We start from the raw sequence: 18,434 nt of genomic DNA, 5'->3' as shown, positions 1-18,434 counted from the left end.
TGGCAGACTGTGAATATACAGCTTGGGTGATAGGGTAGGATGTGCCACCAGAGCCTACAGGCCACACTACCAAGACAGGGAGTCATAGTGGCTCTATCTGATACATAGAAACAAACACAGGGAGGCTGCCAAAATAAGGAGACAAAGAAAAATGGCCCAAATGAAAGAACAGATCAAAACTCCAGTGAAAGAACTAAACAAAATAGAGAAGAGCTGTCTACAGATGCCGAATTCAAAACACTGGTTATAAGGATGCTCAAGGAACTCAGCAGGTACTTCTACAGCATAAAAAAGAGCCAGGCAGAAATGAAGGATATTTTTATGGAAATGAACAATTTATAGGGACTCAACAGAAGAGTGGATGAAGCCCCAAACCAAGTCAATGACATGCAACATAAGAATACAAAAAACAAACAAAATCAATCAGAACTACAAGAAAAATGAATCCAAAAAAGGAGAGGACAGTGTTAGAAGCCTCTGGGACAACTTCAAGCATTCCAACTTTTGCATCATAGTGATACCAGAAGGAGAAGAGAAAGAGCAAGAAATTGGAAACATACTTGAAAAAATAATGAAAGAAAATTTCCCTAATTTGGTGAAGGAAATAGACATGAAAGTCCAGTAAGCACAGAGAGTTCCCAACTAGATGTATGTAAACAGGTCCATACCAAGACACATCATAATCAAGATGCCAAAGGTTAAAGATAAAGAGAGAATCATAAAAGAAGAGAAAAGAAGATACTTACCTACACGGAAACTCCCATAAGGCTGTCAGCCAATTTCTCAAAAGAAACTTTGCAGGCTAGAAGGGACTGGCAAGTGATATTCAGTCATGAAAAGCAGGGACCTACAGCCCATTGCTCTACCCAGCAAAGATATTCAGAATGGAAGGGCAGATAAAGGGCTTCCCAGACAAAAAACTGAAGGAGTGCATCGTCACCAAACCATTATTATATGAAATGTTAAAAAGACTTATTTAAGGAAAAGAAGATCAAAACTATGAATAATAAAATAACAATAAACATACCTATCAATGACTGAGTTAAAAAAAACAAACTAAGCAAACAAGAAGAACAGAAACAGAATCATGGACATGCAGAGCATGTTGATGGTGGCCAAATGGGAGGGGGTGTGAAGGAAAAGGGTGAAGAGGTGAGGGTGTTAAGAAGAACAAATAGGTAGTAACAGAGTAGCCATGGGGATGTAAAGTACAGTATAGGAAATGGAGTAGCCAAAGAACCTACACATGACCCACGGACATGAACAGAGGTGGGGGGATTCCCTGAAGGAAGTGAGGGGTGCTGGAGAGGGGGTCAAAGGAGGAAAAATTGGGATAAGTGTAACAGCACAATCAATAAAATATTTAAAAAAAGAGAGATTAGTTCAAGGCAGTGGCTCACGCAGTTATGTGAGCTGATCTGTCCAAAATATGTAGGGCAGGCCAGTAGGCCTGCTAAATCTTGGGCAGAAGTCACTATTGCAGTATTGATGTTACTTTTTCTTCCTTACGAAATCCTCAATTTTGCTTTCAAGGCCTTAACTGATTGGGTGAGGCCTACCAAAAATAGTGAGAATAGTCTCCTTTATTTAAAAGTCTACTGGCCCTGGCCAGTGGCAGTGCCGCTGGTGCAGCATTGCTCTGTAAACTGGAAGGTGTGGGTTAGTCCTGGTGAGAGCACAAGCCTCGGTGGTGGGTTTGTTCCCTGGTTCGGGTGCCAGTACAAGAGGCAACCAGCTGAGACTTCTCTCTCACACAGATGTCTGTCTCTCTCTCTATGTCCCTTCCTTCTCCTCTCTCTAAAAATCAATAAGCATGTTCTTGAGTGAGGATAAAAAAAAAGTCAGCAGATTGTAGATGTTAACTGCATCTATACAACGCTTTCATAGCAACACCTAGATTAGTGTTTGAATAGCTGGGTACTGTAACTCAGCCAACTTGACACATAAAACTGACCATCACAGTCCACCCCTTGTCAATTTGACACCTATAAATGTTTCTCTAAACCATATTTAATCTTTAAATAAAGACAATAACAACGTGATACTACTGCTTAACATTAATAACCACTAATACATTTCCATAGCTTCATCTCCTAAATATCCATTTTTAAAGTATATATGTAACAAAGAACATAAACACACTGTTTTAGGTGCTGTGAGAGGAAGATACAAATTTATAGGACGTGATTCCTGTTCTTGAGGAGCTGCTATCACACTAGAGCGGAGAAGACATGTCCAGATACTTATAATGTAATTTTTAAAAGGTAACCTTTTAAATACAAGGCAACTTTTGAGAAGTGGTATAAAGAAAATATAATAAATTCTTATGAATGTTGAGAAAGACTTCTGTATAGTCTCCTAGAGTCCCTATAACAAAATACCGTAAACTGGGTGGCTTAATTTATCTTCTCACAGTTTGGAGGCTGAAGTCCAAGATCAAAGTGCCAGCAGAGACCTCCCTTCCTGGATTGCAGGTGGATTTTTTTTTGGCTTTCTTTTCCTATGACCATTTCTCTGTGCAAAAGTATGTGCATGAGCACTCTTGATGTCTTTTTTAGGGGATCATGGCCTCACTTAACCTTACTACCTCCATTTCTCCTTAAAGGCCCTGTCTTCAAATATAGGCATATTGGGTTTGGGCCTTCAATTTATGAACTTTGGAGAGACACATTTCAGTCCATCGCAGCTATCCATGGCAGTACTGTACAGTCTTGATTAATGTAGCTTAGTACTACTTTGAAAACCAGGAAATGGCCCTGGCTGCTGTGCCTCAGTGGATTGAGTGCCAGCCTGGGAACCAAAGGGTCACTGGTTTGATTTCCAGCCAGGGCACATGCCTGGGTTGTAGGCCAGGTCCCCTGCAGGGGGCATGTGAGAGGCAACCACACATTGATGTTTCTCTCCCTCTCTTACTCCATCCCTTCCTCTCTTACTCCAGGAAGTGTAAGATCACTTACACTTCAACTTTGTATTTTATTTTGAATTTTATCCTCACCCAAGAACATGTTTATTGATTTTAGAGAGAGGCGAGCAAAGGAAGAGAAGGAGAGAAATATTGATGTGAGAAAGAAACATTGATCAGAACATTGATCAGGTGCCTCTCCTCTGCGCTCCCACCAGGACCGAACCTGCAGCCTAGGCAAGTGTCTTTACTGGGACCTGAATGCATGACCTTTCAGTTTATGGGACTACGCTCCAACTAAGTGAGCCACACTGGCTAGGGCAAGTTTGTTTTTTTAAAAACACTGTTTAGGATAATCTGGGTCCCTTCAATTCCCATATTAATATTAGGATTAATTTGTTAATTTCTACAAAAAACCAACTGCAGTTCTGAAGGGGATTACACTAAATCTTTAGATAAATTTCAGAAATATTGTCCTTTTCTTTCAAAAGTAAGTTGTCCAAACCATGAATATGGGATATCTTTCCATTAAGACTTTTTAAATTTCCTTTAACAGTATTGCAAAATTGTTAAGTCTTGTATTTAAAAAATTATTCCTGAATATTTTATTCTTTTTGAGGGTATTGTAAATAAAATTATTTTATTTTATTTTATTTTGGACTTATTGCTAGTGTACAAAAATACACTTGATTTTTGAGCATTTATCTGGTAGCCTGTAAACTTGCCTACTAGTTTATTAGTTTTAATACTTTTTTGGTGAATTTGTTAGAATTTTCTAAATATAAGATTATGCTATTAATGATAGCATAGAAGTTGTTTCATTTCTTCCATGCCAGAGGAGATGGTGTTATGGTCATGTGTTGTGTAATTTCTTTTCAAGAAAAGACTTAGTGAAGATAGGAGCTAAACCTTGCTTTATAGTAAAATATCTCTTGCCTTTTAGGTAGATACAACTTTTTGATGTCCAAGGACTTTGTTCCTATGCCAGTCTGGATTAACAAAGACAGAAACTCTAACCTTGTTTATCAGTCCCCTTGGAATAACACTGTGATCACTGAGAAAACTATAGTATAAAGACTTTGTTTGTTTGTTTTTTAAAGAATCTTATTTTATTACCCCATGGATTAGTAGGTGAGGTGCTAGAGAAGCTGAAAGCTAAGAAATAGAAAAGAAGGAGGTAGAGAGTAAGGTTCATATAATAAAATAATTGTCTTTACTTTGAAGAGTTTTTCCATCAAAATTTCTTAGCAAAGACATGACTTAATATTGTGAACCTTCGTTTTATTTAAGATCAATTAGGTAACAATTTTATGAAGGATTTTTTGTGTCTTGCTGCAAAATTGTTAAAAATGAGTTCTGGGTCTTGGCTGAATATCTAAGTTGGTGGAATCCCAATATTCCAAGGTTGCAGTTCCACCACAGTTTGGGGCACATACAAGAATCAACCAAGCCCTGGGTGGTATAGCTGAGTGGGTTGAGCTCGGGCCTGCAAACCAAAGGGTCGCCAGTTCAATTCCCAGTCAGGGCACATACCTGAGTTTTCGAGCCAGGGGGTGTGCAAGAGACAACCACACATTGATATTTCTCTCCCTCTCTTTCTCCTTTCCTTCCCCCCTCTCTAAAAATAAATAAATAAAATCTTTTAAAAAAATCAACCAAATGAATGCACAAATAAGTGGAACAACAAGTTGGTATTTCTCTGTCCCTTCTCCCCTGAAAATCAATCAATAAAAGTTTTTAAAATGGTTCAGCATTTTAAAATTGATTTAAGAGGGAGAAACACTGACTTGTTCACTTATTTATACATTCATTGGTTGATTCTTGTAATGTGCTCTGACCTGTGGGACAGAAGCCACAACCTTGGGTATTGGGACAATGCTACCCACCTAGGGCCTGAATCAGCTTTTTCTAAAACTGGGCTTTAGATCCCCAGGTTTTGGGATATATGAGTAACATAAAATTTTCCATTTTAACTATTTTTATGTGTATAAATCAATGGCATGAAGTACATTTACACTGCTGTATAGGCTTTAATTTCTTATATCAGTATTTTTTAACTGAAATTTTCAAAAGCATTTGATATGTTTCAAAAGAATCCCCCCCCCTTTTAGAAAGGGTGTATATATTAGGACTCAGTATTCTAGGTAATAAATCCCTCTAACATTTTTTTTCTCTCTTGGTAAATTAGTATTCTTTCTTAATGAGAATGATATAAACCATGACGGTTTTCCCTTTTTTACCTAGAAATGCAGAACAAAACTCAATGTTTAATTGTGGTAAGCATTTTTTTATGTTCCCAATACATAGGTACTATTATCACCCCCACGTCACCGCGGTTCAAAGAGGTGAAGGATATTCCCCAACGTTATGAAGTGGTTGTTTTAGGATTCAAGTCTGGCCGAATCGAAAGCTTAGGCTCCTAACCATAAGGCACATTGCATCTCAAGCTGTTCATTCCATTTTGCATTATTGACGGTTTTCAGAGATTCTGTGTGGGAGAACGCTCATTGCTGCCTCCGCCGAAGTGGAACCCTGTTCTCTATCAAACTCTTTGCTCTTTCACCAAATCTATCAAGTCCTGCCCTCTTAGTAACTGAGTCATAGCCCACCCTCCGACCTTGGTCCCCCATAGAATCTATCCCCTCAGACCTGGTGCCTCAACAGGTCCCCTCTCCCTTACACCCTGGCAACCACAGCAGAAACCAGTCCTCTCACACCTTGGTGCTCAGCAGAGGCTGGTCCTTTCAGACTCTGATCTCCTGGCAGGGCCCTAACCCCTTTGACCGGTGATCCCCGCAGAGTCTTTGTTCCTTCAAGCCCTCGTCCCCTGGAGCCCTCAGACCCTGTTTTCTAGAAAGCAAAGTTGCGACTTTTGCACCCCAGCGGGCAGCAAACTCCCACAGACTTCTTCTTACACAGGTGCCATCCCAACCCCTAATTAAGGGCACCGCTCTACCTTTCTCCTTTTCAACCTGCTCCCACAATCATGTTTTCATCCCCCTCCAGTTCTCTTTTTTTTCTGCTTCTGATTCACCCTCCTTAACTTCCCTCACCACCTCTTGGCCCTGTTTCAGTTCTCGGAGTCCCCAGCAAACTCACCCAAAGCACTCTCCGCAAGGAGTTACGATCCTAAACCGCTCCGTGTTTTACTTCTCACCTCAGCTGGGTCTGGCTCTCTGGCCGAGGTGCTCCCCCCCCCACCCCGACCATTCGCCCCGCCCAGAGCAAGCCTTTCCACTGTTATAGTCCGAAGCCCCGCCCTCTCAGGGCCTATTGGTCCTCGTTCCCCAAAAGTCCCGCCCCCAACTTCCAGATTGCCTCCCAGCCCGGCTTTCCTTGTTTTCATTCCTTGTGTCACACGAGGCAGTGGCGAACGCAAAGTGGGAGGGGCGAAGTACTGGGAGGGGAAGGGGGCGGGAAGAGGGAGGAAAGTGAAAGGCACAGAACGTCTCTCTTTCCCCCATCTGACTCGGTTCTCTACTGCTCCCGGCCGCCGTTGTATTGTGGGATCGCGGCGCCTTGCCCGAGAAGCTCGAATCCGGCAGAGGAGTCCACTAGCTAGCGCCTCCTGTCGTCTGCAAAGCTGCCTTGCCATTCCTCGGCACCCCAGCTCCCCCCCACCCCCGAATCGCCTCCTCCTCCATCCTCCAGTTCAAAATGGCGGCGGCGGCGGCAGCGGCAGCGGCAGCGGCGATGGCTTCTCAGGGCTGCCCGGGTTCGTGCCCCAACTTCGCTGTGGTGTGCTCCTTCTTAGAGCGCTACGGGCCGCTGCTCGATCTGCCTGAGTTGCCGTTCCCTGAGCTGGAGCGGGTGCTGCAGGCGCCGCCGCGGGACGTCGGCAACGGAGAAGGTATGCGAGGGGCCCGAACGCCCGGCGGGAAGCGGCCCTTGCACGCTTCTTTTTTCAGCTCTTCATAGACGCTTCGGGCCTCCGAGGCTCTTTTTCCCCCTTGGGGTGCATCTGCGCCCGGCCAGTCTACTCTGCCCTGTGTCCTCGGGTGTTGGGCAGTGGGGAGGCGGGGCGGAGGCCCCCTAGGGCCACTCGTCCAGGCGCTGAACGGAGGTGGGGGCGTCGTGGGTTAGGTGTGGGCTGGGGGCGGGGAGGGGTCATTGTGCTGATCCGCAGCCCCTGGGACTGCTACCCGGCGGCAGGGGCTGGTTCCCCACCCTGTATCCCTCTCGGTGGCGGGGGAAGGGGAGAGCAGGTTCCGGCCAGCTTTGCGCTTTTCTCCTCCTCCTCTCCCTTCGTTTGCTATCCCTCCCCTCCTCCCACCATCCTCTCGACCATCTCGGGGGAGGCTGGTCTCATCTTCTTGGGGCGTCCCCTTTCTGTCCACCTGGGTGGGCGGGGGCCAGCGGACACTTAAGCTCTCCCTCCCTCTAGTGGAAACTCCCCGGAGAGTGTCGGCTCTCGCCCCTCTTTGCTTCTCCTGGGGGGCCAGTTTAACCCCCAATACTCCTTCCTCTGACTACGGAGATTTGCTCCTCCCCCGTGGGAGGAGGGGTCCTTCTCCATTCTCGGTTTGGGGGTCTAAGTCGGTTCACCTCCACTTAGGAGCGTAGAGGGTTAATTTCTCCTCCCCCATAGTTTTTCTCTACCTCTCCCCCACCACACCCCCGCATAGAAAAGCATCTCCCCACTTTTCCAGTCCCTTCCCCCTTCATCTTGGCAGCAAGGCTTAGGGGAAGAAGAAGTCGCCCTCCCATTTGCAGGGTGGGGTGGGGTGGGGTGGTTAGTATGTAGGCTGGAGGAGGGGCTCAGACGGAGGGGGAAACAGTTGAAGAGGTGCTTGTTGCTCATGTTTCTCTCTGGTGCCGCTGGTCTATTATTGGTGTTCGCAAGTGGTGCTCCTTCCACATAAGGCCACCGCGCGGGTGCAGGGCGCATGCTCTACCCGGCCCCATTGAAACTTCCTGCTGCTGCTGGTTCTTTTCGCTGGAGCATCTCTGCGCTGCGCCTGCTGCCTCCAGCACTCACACTGAGCGCTGACATTCACTCCCTATTTATTTCCGATCCATGCCTTTCTTTTTCTGGCATATTTCTGCCCTTAGAGAAGGGTTTTTTGCTGAACTCTGATCATTGTCTTTATCTGGGAACAGCCCTTGGCTGGAGAAGAAACGTTTTCCAAATAGGTCTTTTTTCTTCATTCTTTTTTTTTCCCCCCGTATTGGATGGCAAAGTGGACTGGGTATTGTACAAAAAAGCTGTTTCTTTTCGTTCTTCATTTCTCCATGGAAATGAAGTTTCTCTTAACTGTGTATTTTCACTGCTAGGAAGGGCGTAAGTGTCAGGTTCTTAAAATGTTACCTATAGAGAAAATGATGTTATGATTACCAGAGACCCAAATTAATAGAGTAGTTATAGTGCAGACCTCTGTCTTTTCTTACCTGCCCAAATCTCTACCCTTAAACTGGCACATAAAAGGCTAATTTTTCATATAGTATAAAATACGAGGATGATTAATATATTATATAGACATTATATAAACTTCTTGCAGAAGTTCTTAAAAAATTAAGTTCCCCAATATAATAATTTTCATTATCAAATTATATTTGCATTCAGTTTTTAAGGAAATAGTCATTGTGAAGTCAAATGCCTTAGTAAGTTGCTGTTAGGGTACCTTGGGAAATGATAATAATCTTATCAGAGAGGAATGTGGGAATTTGAGGAAAAGGATTGCTGATAGGTAAGTTATTTTTGGAATTTACTTGGACCAAACTGAAAAGTGGGTATAGACTTTCTGTGATGGTGTGGTATTTTGGATGGTATACAAGATTGCTTGTCCCTCCGTTCCTTTTAAGTATTTTGACCACTGCATTTTTCTTATGTTAATAAAAATAAAAGATATCAGAGTCAATTTAATACTTCATGTTACCTTTCTATCTAGAGTTGAATAAAGTAAAAAATGGGAAATAATATGGGCTGAAATATTGTACAAGTTGGCTCAGCCACTGCATTATCATTATTATAGTTAAAACTATAATAATCTTGTCATAAGGTGACCCAAGAATGAAAACTATTATTATTTTTAAAGATTTTATTTATTTATTTTTAGAGAGGGGAAGGGAGGTAGAAAGAGAGGGAGAGAAATATCAATGTGTGGTTGCCTCTCACAGGCCCCCCCTGGGGACGTGGCCCACAACCCAGGCATGTGCCCTGATTGGGAATCGAACTGTTGACCCTTTGGTTTGCAGCCCACACTCAATTCACTGAGCTACTCCAGCCAGGGCTCAATAATAATTATTAATATTACACAGTTCAGGATATGTGGCAAATGAAAAGTTTGCAGGTGAAATACTGTTAACTGTACAGGGCAAAGATTTTCATTTTCAGGTCTTCGATGATGGTTAAGCCACTTGAAATAGCTGATAAAATAATACTGGTCCAACTAGCAAGATTTGAGCTGAGGCTTTTGGGAAGGAGTTGTGGTGTACTAGGAAGAATTAAAGTATATGAGTTTTAGTGTTGAGCTCTGTATTATATAAGTTGTAGTGTAAATTACTTAATTACTGTGGGCCTCAGTTTCTTCTGTAAATTGAGATATCAGGATCAAATGAAATGTTTCAAAAATCCTTTCATAAACCCAGTATTTACAGATATTCTTATGTTACAAATTTTATTACAGAAATTTGTGGGAAGACCCAAGAGTGTATTTGGAATCGAAATGATAAATTTCTAGCATGTGAGAGAAGGGTTTGAACAGATATATTGAGCTATTATGCTCTTGATGAAAAGTTTTTGTTATTAACAAATGAGTTTTGCTCTATATAAATTTAAGTATTTTTAAAGACAGCTTTTAATGCTATTTAAAGAGGCCTAGTTTATAAAATTTTTCTTTCCTAGTGTGGTTGTGCCTTGAAAGGTGATGTTTAACATACACGTCCTTCTGGTTGCCAGCTCAGTACTTTTTACCTAGTCTTTTATTGTGGTGTGTCAGTGTTACAGCATCCTTTGGAGGAGATTATAGTTCACTGTATTGCCCCTATTTAAGCAGTTCAAGATCTTTCCCCTAACTACTTGTTTATGTTTTAACTTGACATTGTGGTTTTCACCTTAGAATGTTTCTTTCACTCCCACAGAGTTGATTATTAAATTTGGTTTTACCAACTACTTGTTCAGTTTTAATGATATTATAATAGCTGCCATTTATTGAGCATTTACTGTGTGCAGACATCTCATTGTTCCTTACAACTATTACCTGGGGTTGCTCTATTATTCTTATGTGGCAGGCATAGAAGCTAAGGTTCGAGAGATTGATTCAGCTGCTGTTGCCCAATATTATATAGTTACTGGTAGAATTTGATTTCCAACCCAGATCTGTCTCCAAACCACAAAATTATGTAATACTGTGCTATAGGACCATGTCTCCCAGACTTCATCAAGGCACCACAGGGTATTGCTACCAATTCTCAGAGGTTAGTTTAAATTTTTGAGGGAGATAGAGCAGTATTTGACATCTCTTGGTTGCCAGGTGAACTACTAGCTTGAGAGAGTTCATTGGTTCAGAATTAGATTATGCTACATTCCTTCCAGTGACATATCTTTGTGAGTTTTGTGGGTTTCTGTGATAAAGCACAAATACTGCCTGAAAATTATTGTGGAACAGGAAATAAGAAGTGTCCAGTCTGATTCCAGGGTTTGAGAGGTTTGTGTAGTGCCCAGCTGTAATACACGTTCTATAAGTAGTAATTGTGGTTATTTAAGAATGAATGTTCTTGTCAGCTGAGATAGGTTTGTTTTTCAAGTAGCTACTAATAGTTTCATAAGTGGAACTGTTATTTCTTGGACTAGGGTTGCTATGAAAGAAAACATTACTAAAGTGCTGAGGGTACCAGGAGCCTAGAAAGCTTGAGAACCTTTCTAGAGGTTCTGTGCGTTAGATAGTGCTCTAGAGACTATCTGCGTTTTAGGGCTAGAAGGAAAGGACTTGTGCATCTATTTTGCTTTTATTTTGCAGAGACAAAAACCGAGGTGCGCTGATTAATTTCAAGTGTATACAGCTAGCTGGCCATTGGTGTTACTTAGATTGTTACTTGAAATGTTTACTTATATGCTGAAATTATCAGCAAAAAATATAGTCGTCTTGTTGATACTTGTTGGACTAGGAAATGGTCCAACATGGTGTGTTGGACCAAATGGTGTGTCATCTGAAAGTGCTGTTTTTAAGCTGTTAATTAATTATTTTAAGCTTCTTACCTGAGGATATGTTTTTATTGACTTTACAGAAAGAGAGAGACATTGAGAGGAAGGGAGAAACAGTGATATGAGTTTGATTGGGGACGGTTGCCTTTAGTATACACCCCTGACTGGAAATTGAACCCTCAACCTTTTGGTGTGTGGGACAAGACTACAACCAACTGAGCTACCTGGCCAGGGCTGAAGGTGTTGTTATATCCCCCCTCCCTCACAGTCTACTTTCACCCTCCAAATTCTGTGCTCTCTCCAGACTCCTCAGCTTCCTCTTGACCGGAGGTGGATGACCAGGAGATGAGGACACAAATAAAAGTGGTCACTGACTTTGTGGGGTTACCAACTCTCAAGGCTCCCAAGCATCTGTCCTCTCCTGTAGGCGACATTCTTTTGAAGAGGAAAATAGGCTTTTTCATTCTTTAAAGATGGTATTTGTATGATATTGTTAGAGACATTACTTACATCTAATAACAGTGTATTAACGTATGTATGGATAATGTGTTATGATTCCAATAGTTTATACTGTGGCTGACTGAGTTATTTGTATAGTGTTAAAGAACTTGAGTCATTGGGTATTTTTTTATTTGGTTTTCTTTTTAAGATTTCATTTTTTAAAAAGCAACTTTAGGTTTGATTTCTTTTTTCATTTATTAATAATTTGGGGTTTAACTCTCAGAGCCAAAATGTCAAGTATAAAATAATATGGCTTTTTATATTTAACACTATTTGTGGCTGTAACTTAGGTTCTTCCTTACTGCTGCTAATTGAATTGTGTGACAGTAGTTTTTAGGAGCATTAAAGTAAAAAGGTGATTTTGTCATAAGGGGAACCGCCATCTGTTGCTCCGTGTACCAGGCACACGAGCAGGGGGTTGTGTGGATCTACAGACATAGACCACGGGTGGAAGCATCGATGGACGCAGTACCTGGTTTGGTGGGAACAGACCAGTTATGACCCTTCCACCTCGGATACATAAATGTTCTTTAAACATTTATGAGATGGAAAGAAAATGTATTTCTTCCATCCTTTTTGTTATATAATAGAATTGAGGTAATCAAAAGTTACTGAGATTTGGAGGGAGGTTGCTGGCATTGTCCCAGGATTAGAGCTAACAGGGACAGAAGGGTTTTTCTGGCTAAATTGGGCCTGTTAATGCAAACTGACTGACTTGTTTTTTAATTAATAAAACATTTGCCTTGAAGTTTATGTTAAATTCTCAGCTGTTAAGAAAGGTGAGCATTTATTAGCTAATTTAATACTTAATATGTGTATTAAGTATCTTCTATATGCAAGTACAATAAACCTTGTGGGGATTGTTTTTTAAAAAATAGGTGAAACACGGGCCCTTTCAAGGACTTTCTAACTTAGTAAGAAGCAGGTAAATTGAGAGCTTGTAACTATCACCAAAAACTAGTATTTTTTTCTGGGACTTTATTAAGTGAATTCTAATCTATAAATTAATAAACTAAAATGATCTCTATGGCAGTTTTTTGGTGAGGTGTACAATCACATGCAGTGTGGAAATGTAAGAGCAGTCAATACCCAAAGTACATTTTAACCTGAAGCTTGTATTCAAGGAAGGTCTTCATGTGTGTTGTTGACTTTAAGAAGATTTCTTTGGCTATCTAACTGATGAGTATAGTGTTAATATGTGCCCAGGTGGTTTTTGTTGTTTTTCTGTTTTGCTGTGTGGTAGATCCCATTACAGAGGGTACCAGGGTATTTGTTATCTATTTTCTTTTTATGTTAGAATTTTTATAGAATTAACTATTGCTTGAGAGTGTAATCTGGGCCTTCATTTAAAAAAAAAAAAGATTTGTTCTTTCAACAATGTTAATTGATTACCTTCTATGTGCCAGACATGCTTAGCTTATGTTCATGGATTCATTAATGAGCAAAATAGATAAGATTCTGGCCCTTATAGAGCTCAAAGTTTAGCAGCAAAGATAGACAGTGAAGCAGTAAGGGTTTCTGTTTGTTTTAATTCTCATATGAGCAAGTATAACGTGTACTTGGTAATGGTATATACGTTAGTGAACTTTGTTTTATAAATTGTTTAGCTTTGTATTGTTTTGTAATTTATTTAGTTCCATAGTCTATCTATATGCTTTCCCCCTGTATTTGTACATGTTCGTCTTAATCCTTTTCTGGAATGTAGACTTAATGATATTTATTTTTTCTTTGGTTTTTCTTAACATTCTTTCCACTTTTTGTTTTCTATGCTAATTATGTATTTCTTTGATAATCACACACAGAAAAAAAAAAGCAGTCTCCTAAAAAGTGAAATGGAGAAGGTGATCAAAAGATACAAACTTTGTTATAAAATAAATCATGGGGATATAACCTATAATAGGGTGACTGTAATTCATTATACTGTATTATATGTTTAGAAGTTGTTGAGCCCTGGCTGGTGTGGCTCAGTGGGTTGAGTGTTGGCCTGCGAACCAAAGGGTGGCTAGTTCAGTTCCTGGTCAAGGCACATGCTGGGTTGTGGACCAGGTCCCCCAGTAGGGGGCTCATGAGACGCAACCAGACATTGATATTTCTCTCCCTCTCTTTCTCCCTTCCCCTTTCTCTAAAAGTAAATAGGTAAAATCTTTTCTTAAAAAAGTTGTTGAAACATCTGCTGTGTCTGTGGAGGATCCACTGTCTTTGTCACTGCTTCACCAATAAACTTTTTCACTTTAAACTCCTAAAAAAAGAAAGAGTTGTTAAGAGAGTAGATCTTAAGTTCTCATCACAAGAAAAAATTTGTAATTGTATATGGTGATGTATGTTAACTAGATTTATTGTGGTAGTCACTTTGCAATGTATACAAATTTTGAAAATAATATTAATTTTTATGTTAATGTTAATGTCAGTTATATCTCAGAAAAAAAGAAAAGTAGTCTTCTAGCCATGGCTGGTGTGGCTCAGTGGTGGGAAGTCATCCTGCACACCAGAAAGGTTGCAGGTTCAATTCCCACACTGGGCATATGCCTAGGTCATGGGTTTCATCTTGGGTCCAGCCACCTGTAGGAGCCAATCAATTAATGTTTTTCTTTCACATTGATATTTCTCTCTCCCCTCCTCTTTCTATGAAAGCAATGAAAAAATGCCCTCGGGTGAGGATAAAAAATGTTTTTTAAGTAGTTTTCTAAAAGGCCTTATAGAAGGAAAATTTGAGTTGCTGCTTTTATTTACTTTTAATCCTGACTTACCTTTTACAATGAATATTACAGTCATCCACCAGCTCATCCAAATCAGTAGCTAAGAAGCCATCCTACACCTTAACCTCTGACATACCTTCTACTTTGTTTGGAGTCGTGAGTGTCACATTATCCTCTTTTTTATTCAACCTCACTTTTCTATTGCCATTGCTGCTGCTTTAGTCTTGTGGAACTGCTTGCAGATCTCTGAAGAAATGAAAGGTTGTTTCACATCTTTGTGCCTTTTCCTCATCCTCCTGTCTGAGTTCTCTCCTTATCTTCCTTCCCTTGCCTGCTCCTTGCATTGCTATCCATCATTAATCCGCCCTTTAAGCATCAAGTGCTCTGTGTATTTTTCCCCTGCTTCTTCTGTCTCTCAAATTAAATTGACCAGTTCTGCTTCCTCACCCCTTATGCACTGCCCCATGTAGATTTTATATCACAGTGCACATAACACTTTTTGTACTTACTGTCTAGCCTACGAGACTGTAAACTCCTTGAGGGCAGGCACAAATGTTTATGAGGTGAATAGTTTTTTTTTTCCCCCCTGATTTGGTCCTGTAATTATAGGACCAAGCTCTGTTTAAAACTTCATTTCAGAATTAAATCTTAGAAACTTACAAAGATTTGCCCAACATAAGCGAATGACATTCTATCTGTGGTTAAAAGTAATTGATGTGTTGGTTAGTGCTATTCTTTGCATTAACAAATTCTGTGTCACATTTCATTAGAAGTAATGCTGTATTTAGTAAGTAATACTGTATTAGAAGTAATGAGTGCATGTAATTGGAAGTGAAAACAGAGTCTGTGATAGTCTAACTGCAGCAGTGGGCAGATTACAGCCTGTGGGCTAAATCTGGCCCATGGCCTGTTTCAGTAAATAAAATTTTGTTGCTGCAGTCATGTTAATTTGTTTACATATTGTTTATGGTTGCTTTTACACTAAAGTGGCAGAGTTGAGTGATTGTGGCAAAGAATTTGTAGGTTTAGTGTGTGAAACCTAAAGTATTTATTATCTGGTCTTTTACTCTAGAAAAAAAAATGACTGATTCCTGTTTTAGTGAAAAGATGTTTATCAGATGGTTATATTTGTGTTTTTGAACCAGAATATACAAATTAAGTGCGTAAAATGTCCTGTGAATGCAGATAATTGAGCAGTAGTTTCCTCAATATTTATGCAGCTTTACATATAACTAACTCTTACTAATACTCCTCTTTTTTTAGGTAAGGTTAATCTAAAAGCTTTTCTGTTAATAGGGTGATGATGTAGCGTTCAACTAATTTCTTGCACTCAAGGATAGCCATGGCTTCTACTGCCTAATTGTCATAAGGCAAGGCTGGCATGGGCAGTTGTGATAGAGATTGGCAGTAGGGTAAGGAACGTAATAATTGCTGTTATACTGGCCTCAAAGTCTCATCTAAGATTTCATTTGGAGGTAGAGTCCCCAGGTATTGGTGAAGATAATGTTGGTTGTGGGGTGCTGCCATGTACTCAGATGACAAAGATATGTTGATTGAAAGTAAAACTTAAGAGATTGATAGAGGTTATGGAACAGAGGGTTGGGGAGAACATTCTAGAGATTAGCTTACTTACACATGTCACCGGTGTATGTGCCTTGAACATCAGTCATTGTTTTATAGGGAGAGTGCAGTGTTGGTTAGGAAGCTTTGGCACTTGGAATGATGCATATCGGAATTTATTTTGCATCTCACTTGGCTCTGCAAATATATCTAATTGCCATTTCCTCAGTGTTTCAATTTTAAAAGCCCTTTAGGGAAAAAAGTTAGAATGAGTTTTCTAAATTGTAACTTGCTTTTGGTGTTTGGAGTTTTGGGTATAGCAAGACTGTAACACTTTAAAGAACTTTGTCTAATCAGAAATATATAATGGAGCTTAATTTATATTCCCACTAAAGTGTTTCCAAGCTTTACTTTTTTAAAAGGATTTTATTTATTTATTTTTAGAGGGGAAGGGAGGGAGGAAGAGAGGGAGAGAAACATCAATGTGTGGTTGCTCCTCACATTCCCTCTGCTGGGGAAGTAGCCCTCAACCCAGGCATGTGTCTTGACTTGGAGTCCAACTGGCTACCTCTTGGTTTGCACGCAGGCCAGCACTCGGTCCACTGAGCCATACCAGCCAGAGCCTGAACTTTACTTTATTAGAACCACAAAGGAGCCATCTCCAGTAGTGCTCACTTGGGCCAGCATTTGAATCCAGATGTTCCATAGCATTCCTCATTTTAAAGAATAATTTTTTTTATTTTAATTTTTGATCTTGGTGAAGGGGAGAGAAAGACAGGAGGAAAACATTGATTGGCTGCCTTCCCTACGTGCCCCATCCTGGACCAAACCTGCAGCCCAGGCAGGTGACCTGACTGGAGTCTGGAGTCAGACTGGCCGCCTTTTGGTTGCAGGACGACGCCCAACCAACTGAGCCACACCAGTTGGGGTTGGAGATTTTTTTGTTCCGTAAATTTTGACTGATCAGCTGGTTTGTCCTTGTCGTTCTTTTTATCTTCATGGCCTTTTTGTTTTTATAGCCCACTTTTATGCCTGTTTGGCTTGATTTGCCATGATAACTATGTTTTACTCTTTTTCTTTCCTATTTTCCCATATCTTGGGACTCCTTTTTCAACCTTATCTTGTCAATTTTATCGCCTCCATTCCCATCTTTGATAGAAACAAAGAACATTATGGAAATGCAAAAATGAGGGACTTCGGAGTATACGATGCTTTACCATAATTTTACAGGTTAAATACTTTTAGTAACAATGTTGTATTGTTTAGAGCTTACTGTTGAGCCAGATTCTATACTAAAGTCTTTTTACCAAGATTATTTAATCCTCAAAACCAGTGTTACTGTTACTATTTTTACTTTATAAAGAAACTGAGTCTTAGAGAGAGGTAATTAATTTGTCTGAAGTTACACAGTGTTAAAGAATCAGAGAAAAATCTAATACAAAGATAGTTTATAGTGCTGTGAGAGTTTAAAACTGGGTGAATCAGTCTCGAAAACCCTTGTCTTAACTGCTGTATTACCACCTCAGCTATGCTTCGTATGATTGACATGTGCACGATTCAACCAGTTTTAAACTCCCATAGCACTGTAAACTATCTTTGTACTAGCAGATTTTTCTCCAGTTCTTTAGTTCATGGTCTTGGTCCGAACATTTAGGCTCCTGAGTCTTTTCTACTCATTTATGCTTGCTTTCTTTAAAGAGTTCTAATTGTATTAGTATGAGCGTTATTTTAAAAGGCACACATTTGTAATGGGATACTGAGATATGTGTATACCAGAAGTAAAGAAAAACAAGTTCATGTTTGAATGCCTTGAATGTGAATCTTGACCTGCTCTTCAGTGCTTAGACTTGGAAATAATTCTGTTCTTGAATCTTATTAAAGTAAGACTCTATCTATCACCTGTAGTTGTAAAGTTTTGTGCAGTATGTCATCAAAAGCCCCCAGGGTTCATTCCCCTATTGTTATGACTTCCATTTACCCTAGTAGAAAAGTGGTCTTGTTTTTTCCTTCTTGCTCAGTCATTTTCAACCTTTATTACAATCGAGTGGTTTAATTAGCTATTTCTGGGTATACATTAGACTCACCTTTGGGAATCCTTTTGAAAAATACTGATGCCTGGGCCTTACCACATTTTAAGAGATCAGAATATTTGGAGATTGTGGCCCTGGCATGAGCGATTTCCTTTTTTTTTTTGCTTTTATTTAAGGGCAATTATCCATAACGGATTTTAAATCTTGCTGAAAGCAGCCACATCCATAGACTGCGCAGAGTCCTCAGAAGCAGTGATCGTTCATATGTGTTCCAGCTTTATTGCCTTCAACTACACACTGTATTTGAGGTTTTTTGATTCCATACCGGAGCCAGTTTAGAAAAGCCCCAGACCAAGTTTGAATGCTCCCAACACACTTCTGTAATTTTGCACATCCAACTCGTCATCCCAGTAAGACGGAAGACTTGGCAACAAGTACGTGTTTTTTGACTTCTTCAACTCACACAGTTTAAGGCATTCTTCTCTTAGCTCCCTCGCTTCTTTGCTTTCTTCCTCATCAGATACAAAGAGACCAATGTCAATGTCTGTTTGTACTCTCTCTCACTCTACTTCCAGTGGTGTCTTCCACACTAGCAGGGCCAT

At 40.4% G+C, this 18,434-nt stretch overlaps 2 protein-coding genes across 4 annotated transcripts in view; one reads left to right on the top strand and one right to left on the bottom strand.

Annotated features, from left to right (window-relative positions):
* Positions 1-6,100, bottom strand: part of AAMDC (adipogenesis associated Mth938 domain containing) — a 33,008-nt gene extending 26,908 nt beyond the window's left edge. Inside the window, exon 1 of the mRNA XM_037138561.2 lies at positions 6,002-6,100. The gene's annotated coding sequence lies outside the window, so the exon portion shown is untranslated. The remainder of the gene's footprint in view (positions 1-6,001) is intronic.
* A 240-nt stretch (positions 6,101-6,340) lies between these two features.
* The window catches only part of RSF1 (remodeling and spacing factor 1), a 121,851-nt gene continuing 109,757 nt past the window's right edge, over positions 6,341-18,434 (top strand). For 2 of the 3 annotated variants that reach the window (XM_037138564.2, XM_037138563.2), the window contains exon 1: positions 6,341-6,752. In XM_037138564.2, the coding sequence (XP_036994459.2) occupies positions 6,560-6,752 (193 nt within the window). In that variant the 5' untranslated portion in view covers positions 6,341-6,559. The remainder of the gene's footprint in view (positions 6,753-18,434) is intronic. The other variant, XM_037138565.2, reaches the window with a different exon arrangement.

This window comes from Artibeus jamaicensis, unplaced genomic scaffold (genome assembly GCF_021234435.1).
Source record: "Artibeus jamaicensis isolate MK-2021 breed Jamaican fruit bat unplaced genomic scaffold, CSHL_Jam_final contig_64, whole genome shotgun sequence".
NCBI lineage: Eukaryota > Metazoa > Chordata > Mammalia > Chiroptera > Phyllostomidae > Artibeus > Artibeus jamaicensis.
Note: the sequence above shows the minus strand (reverse complement) of the source record. Positions and strands in the feature narration are given on the sequence as shown.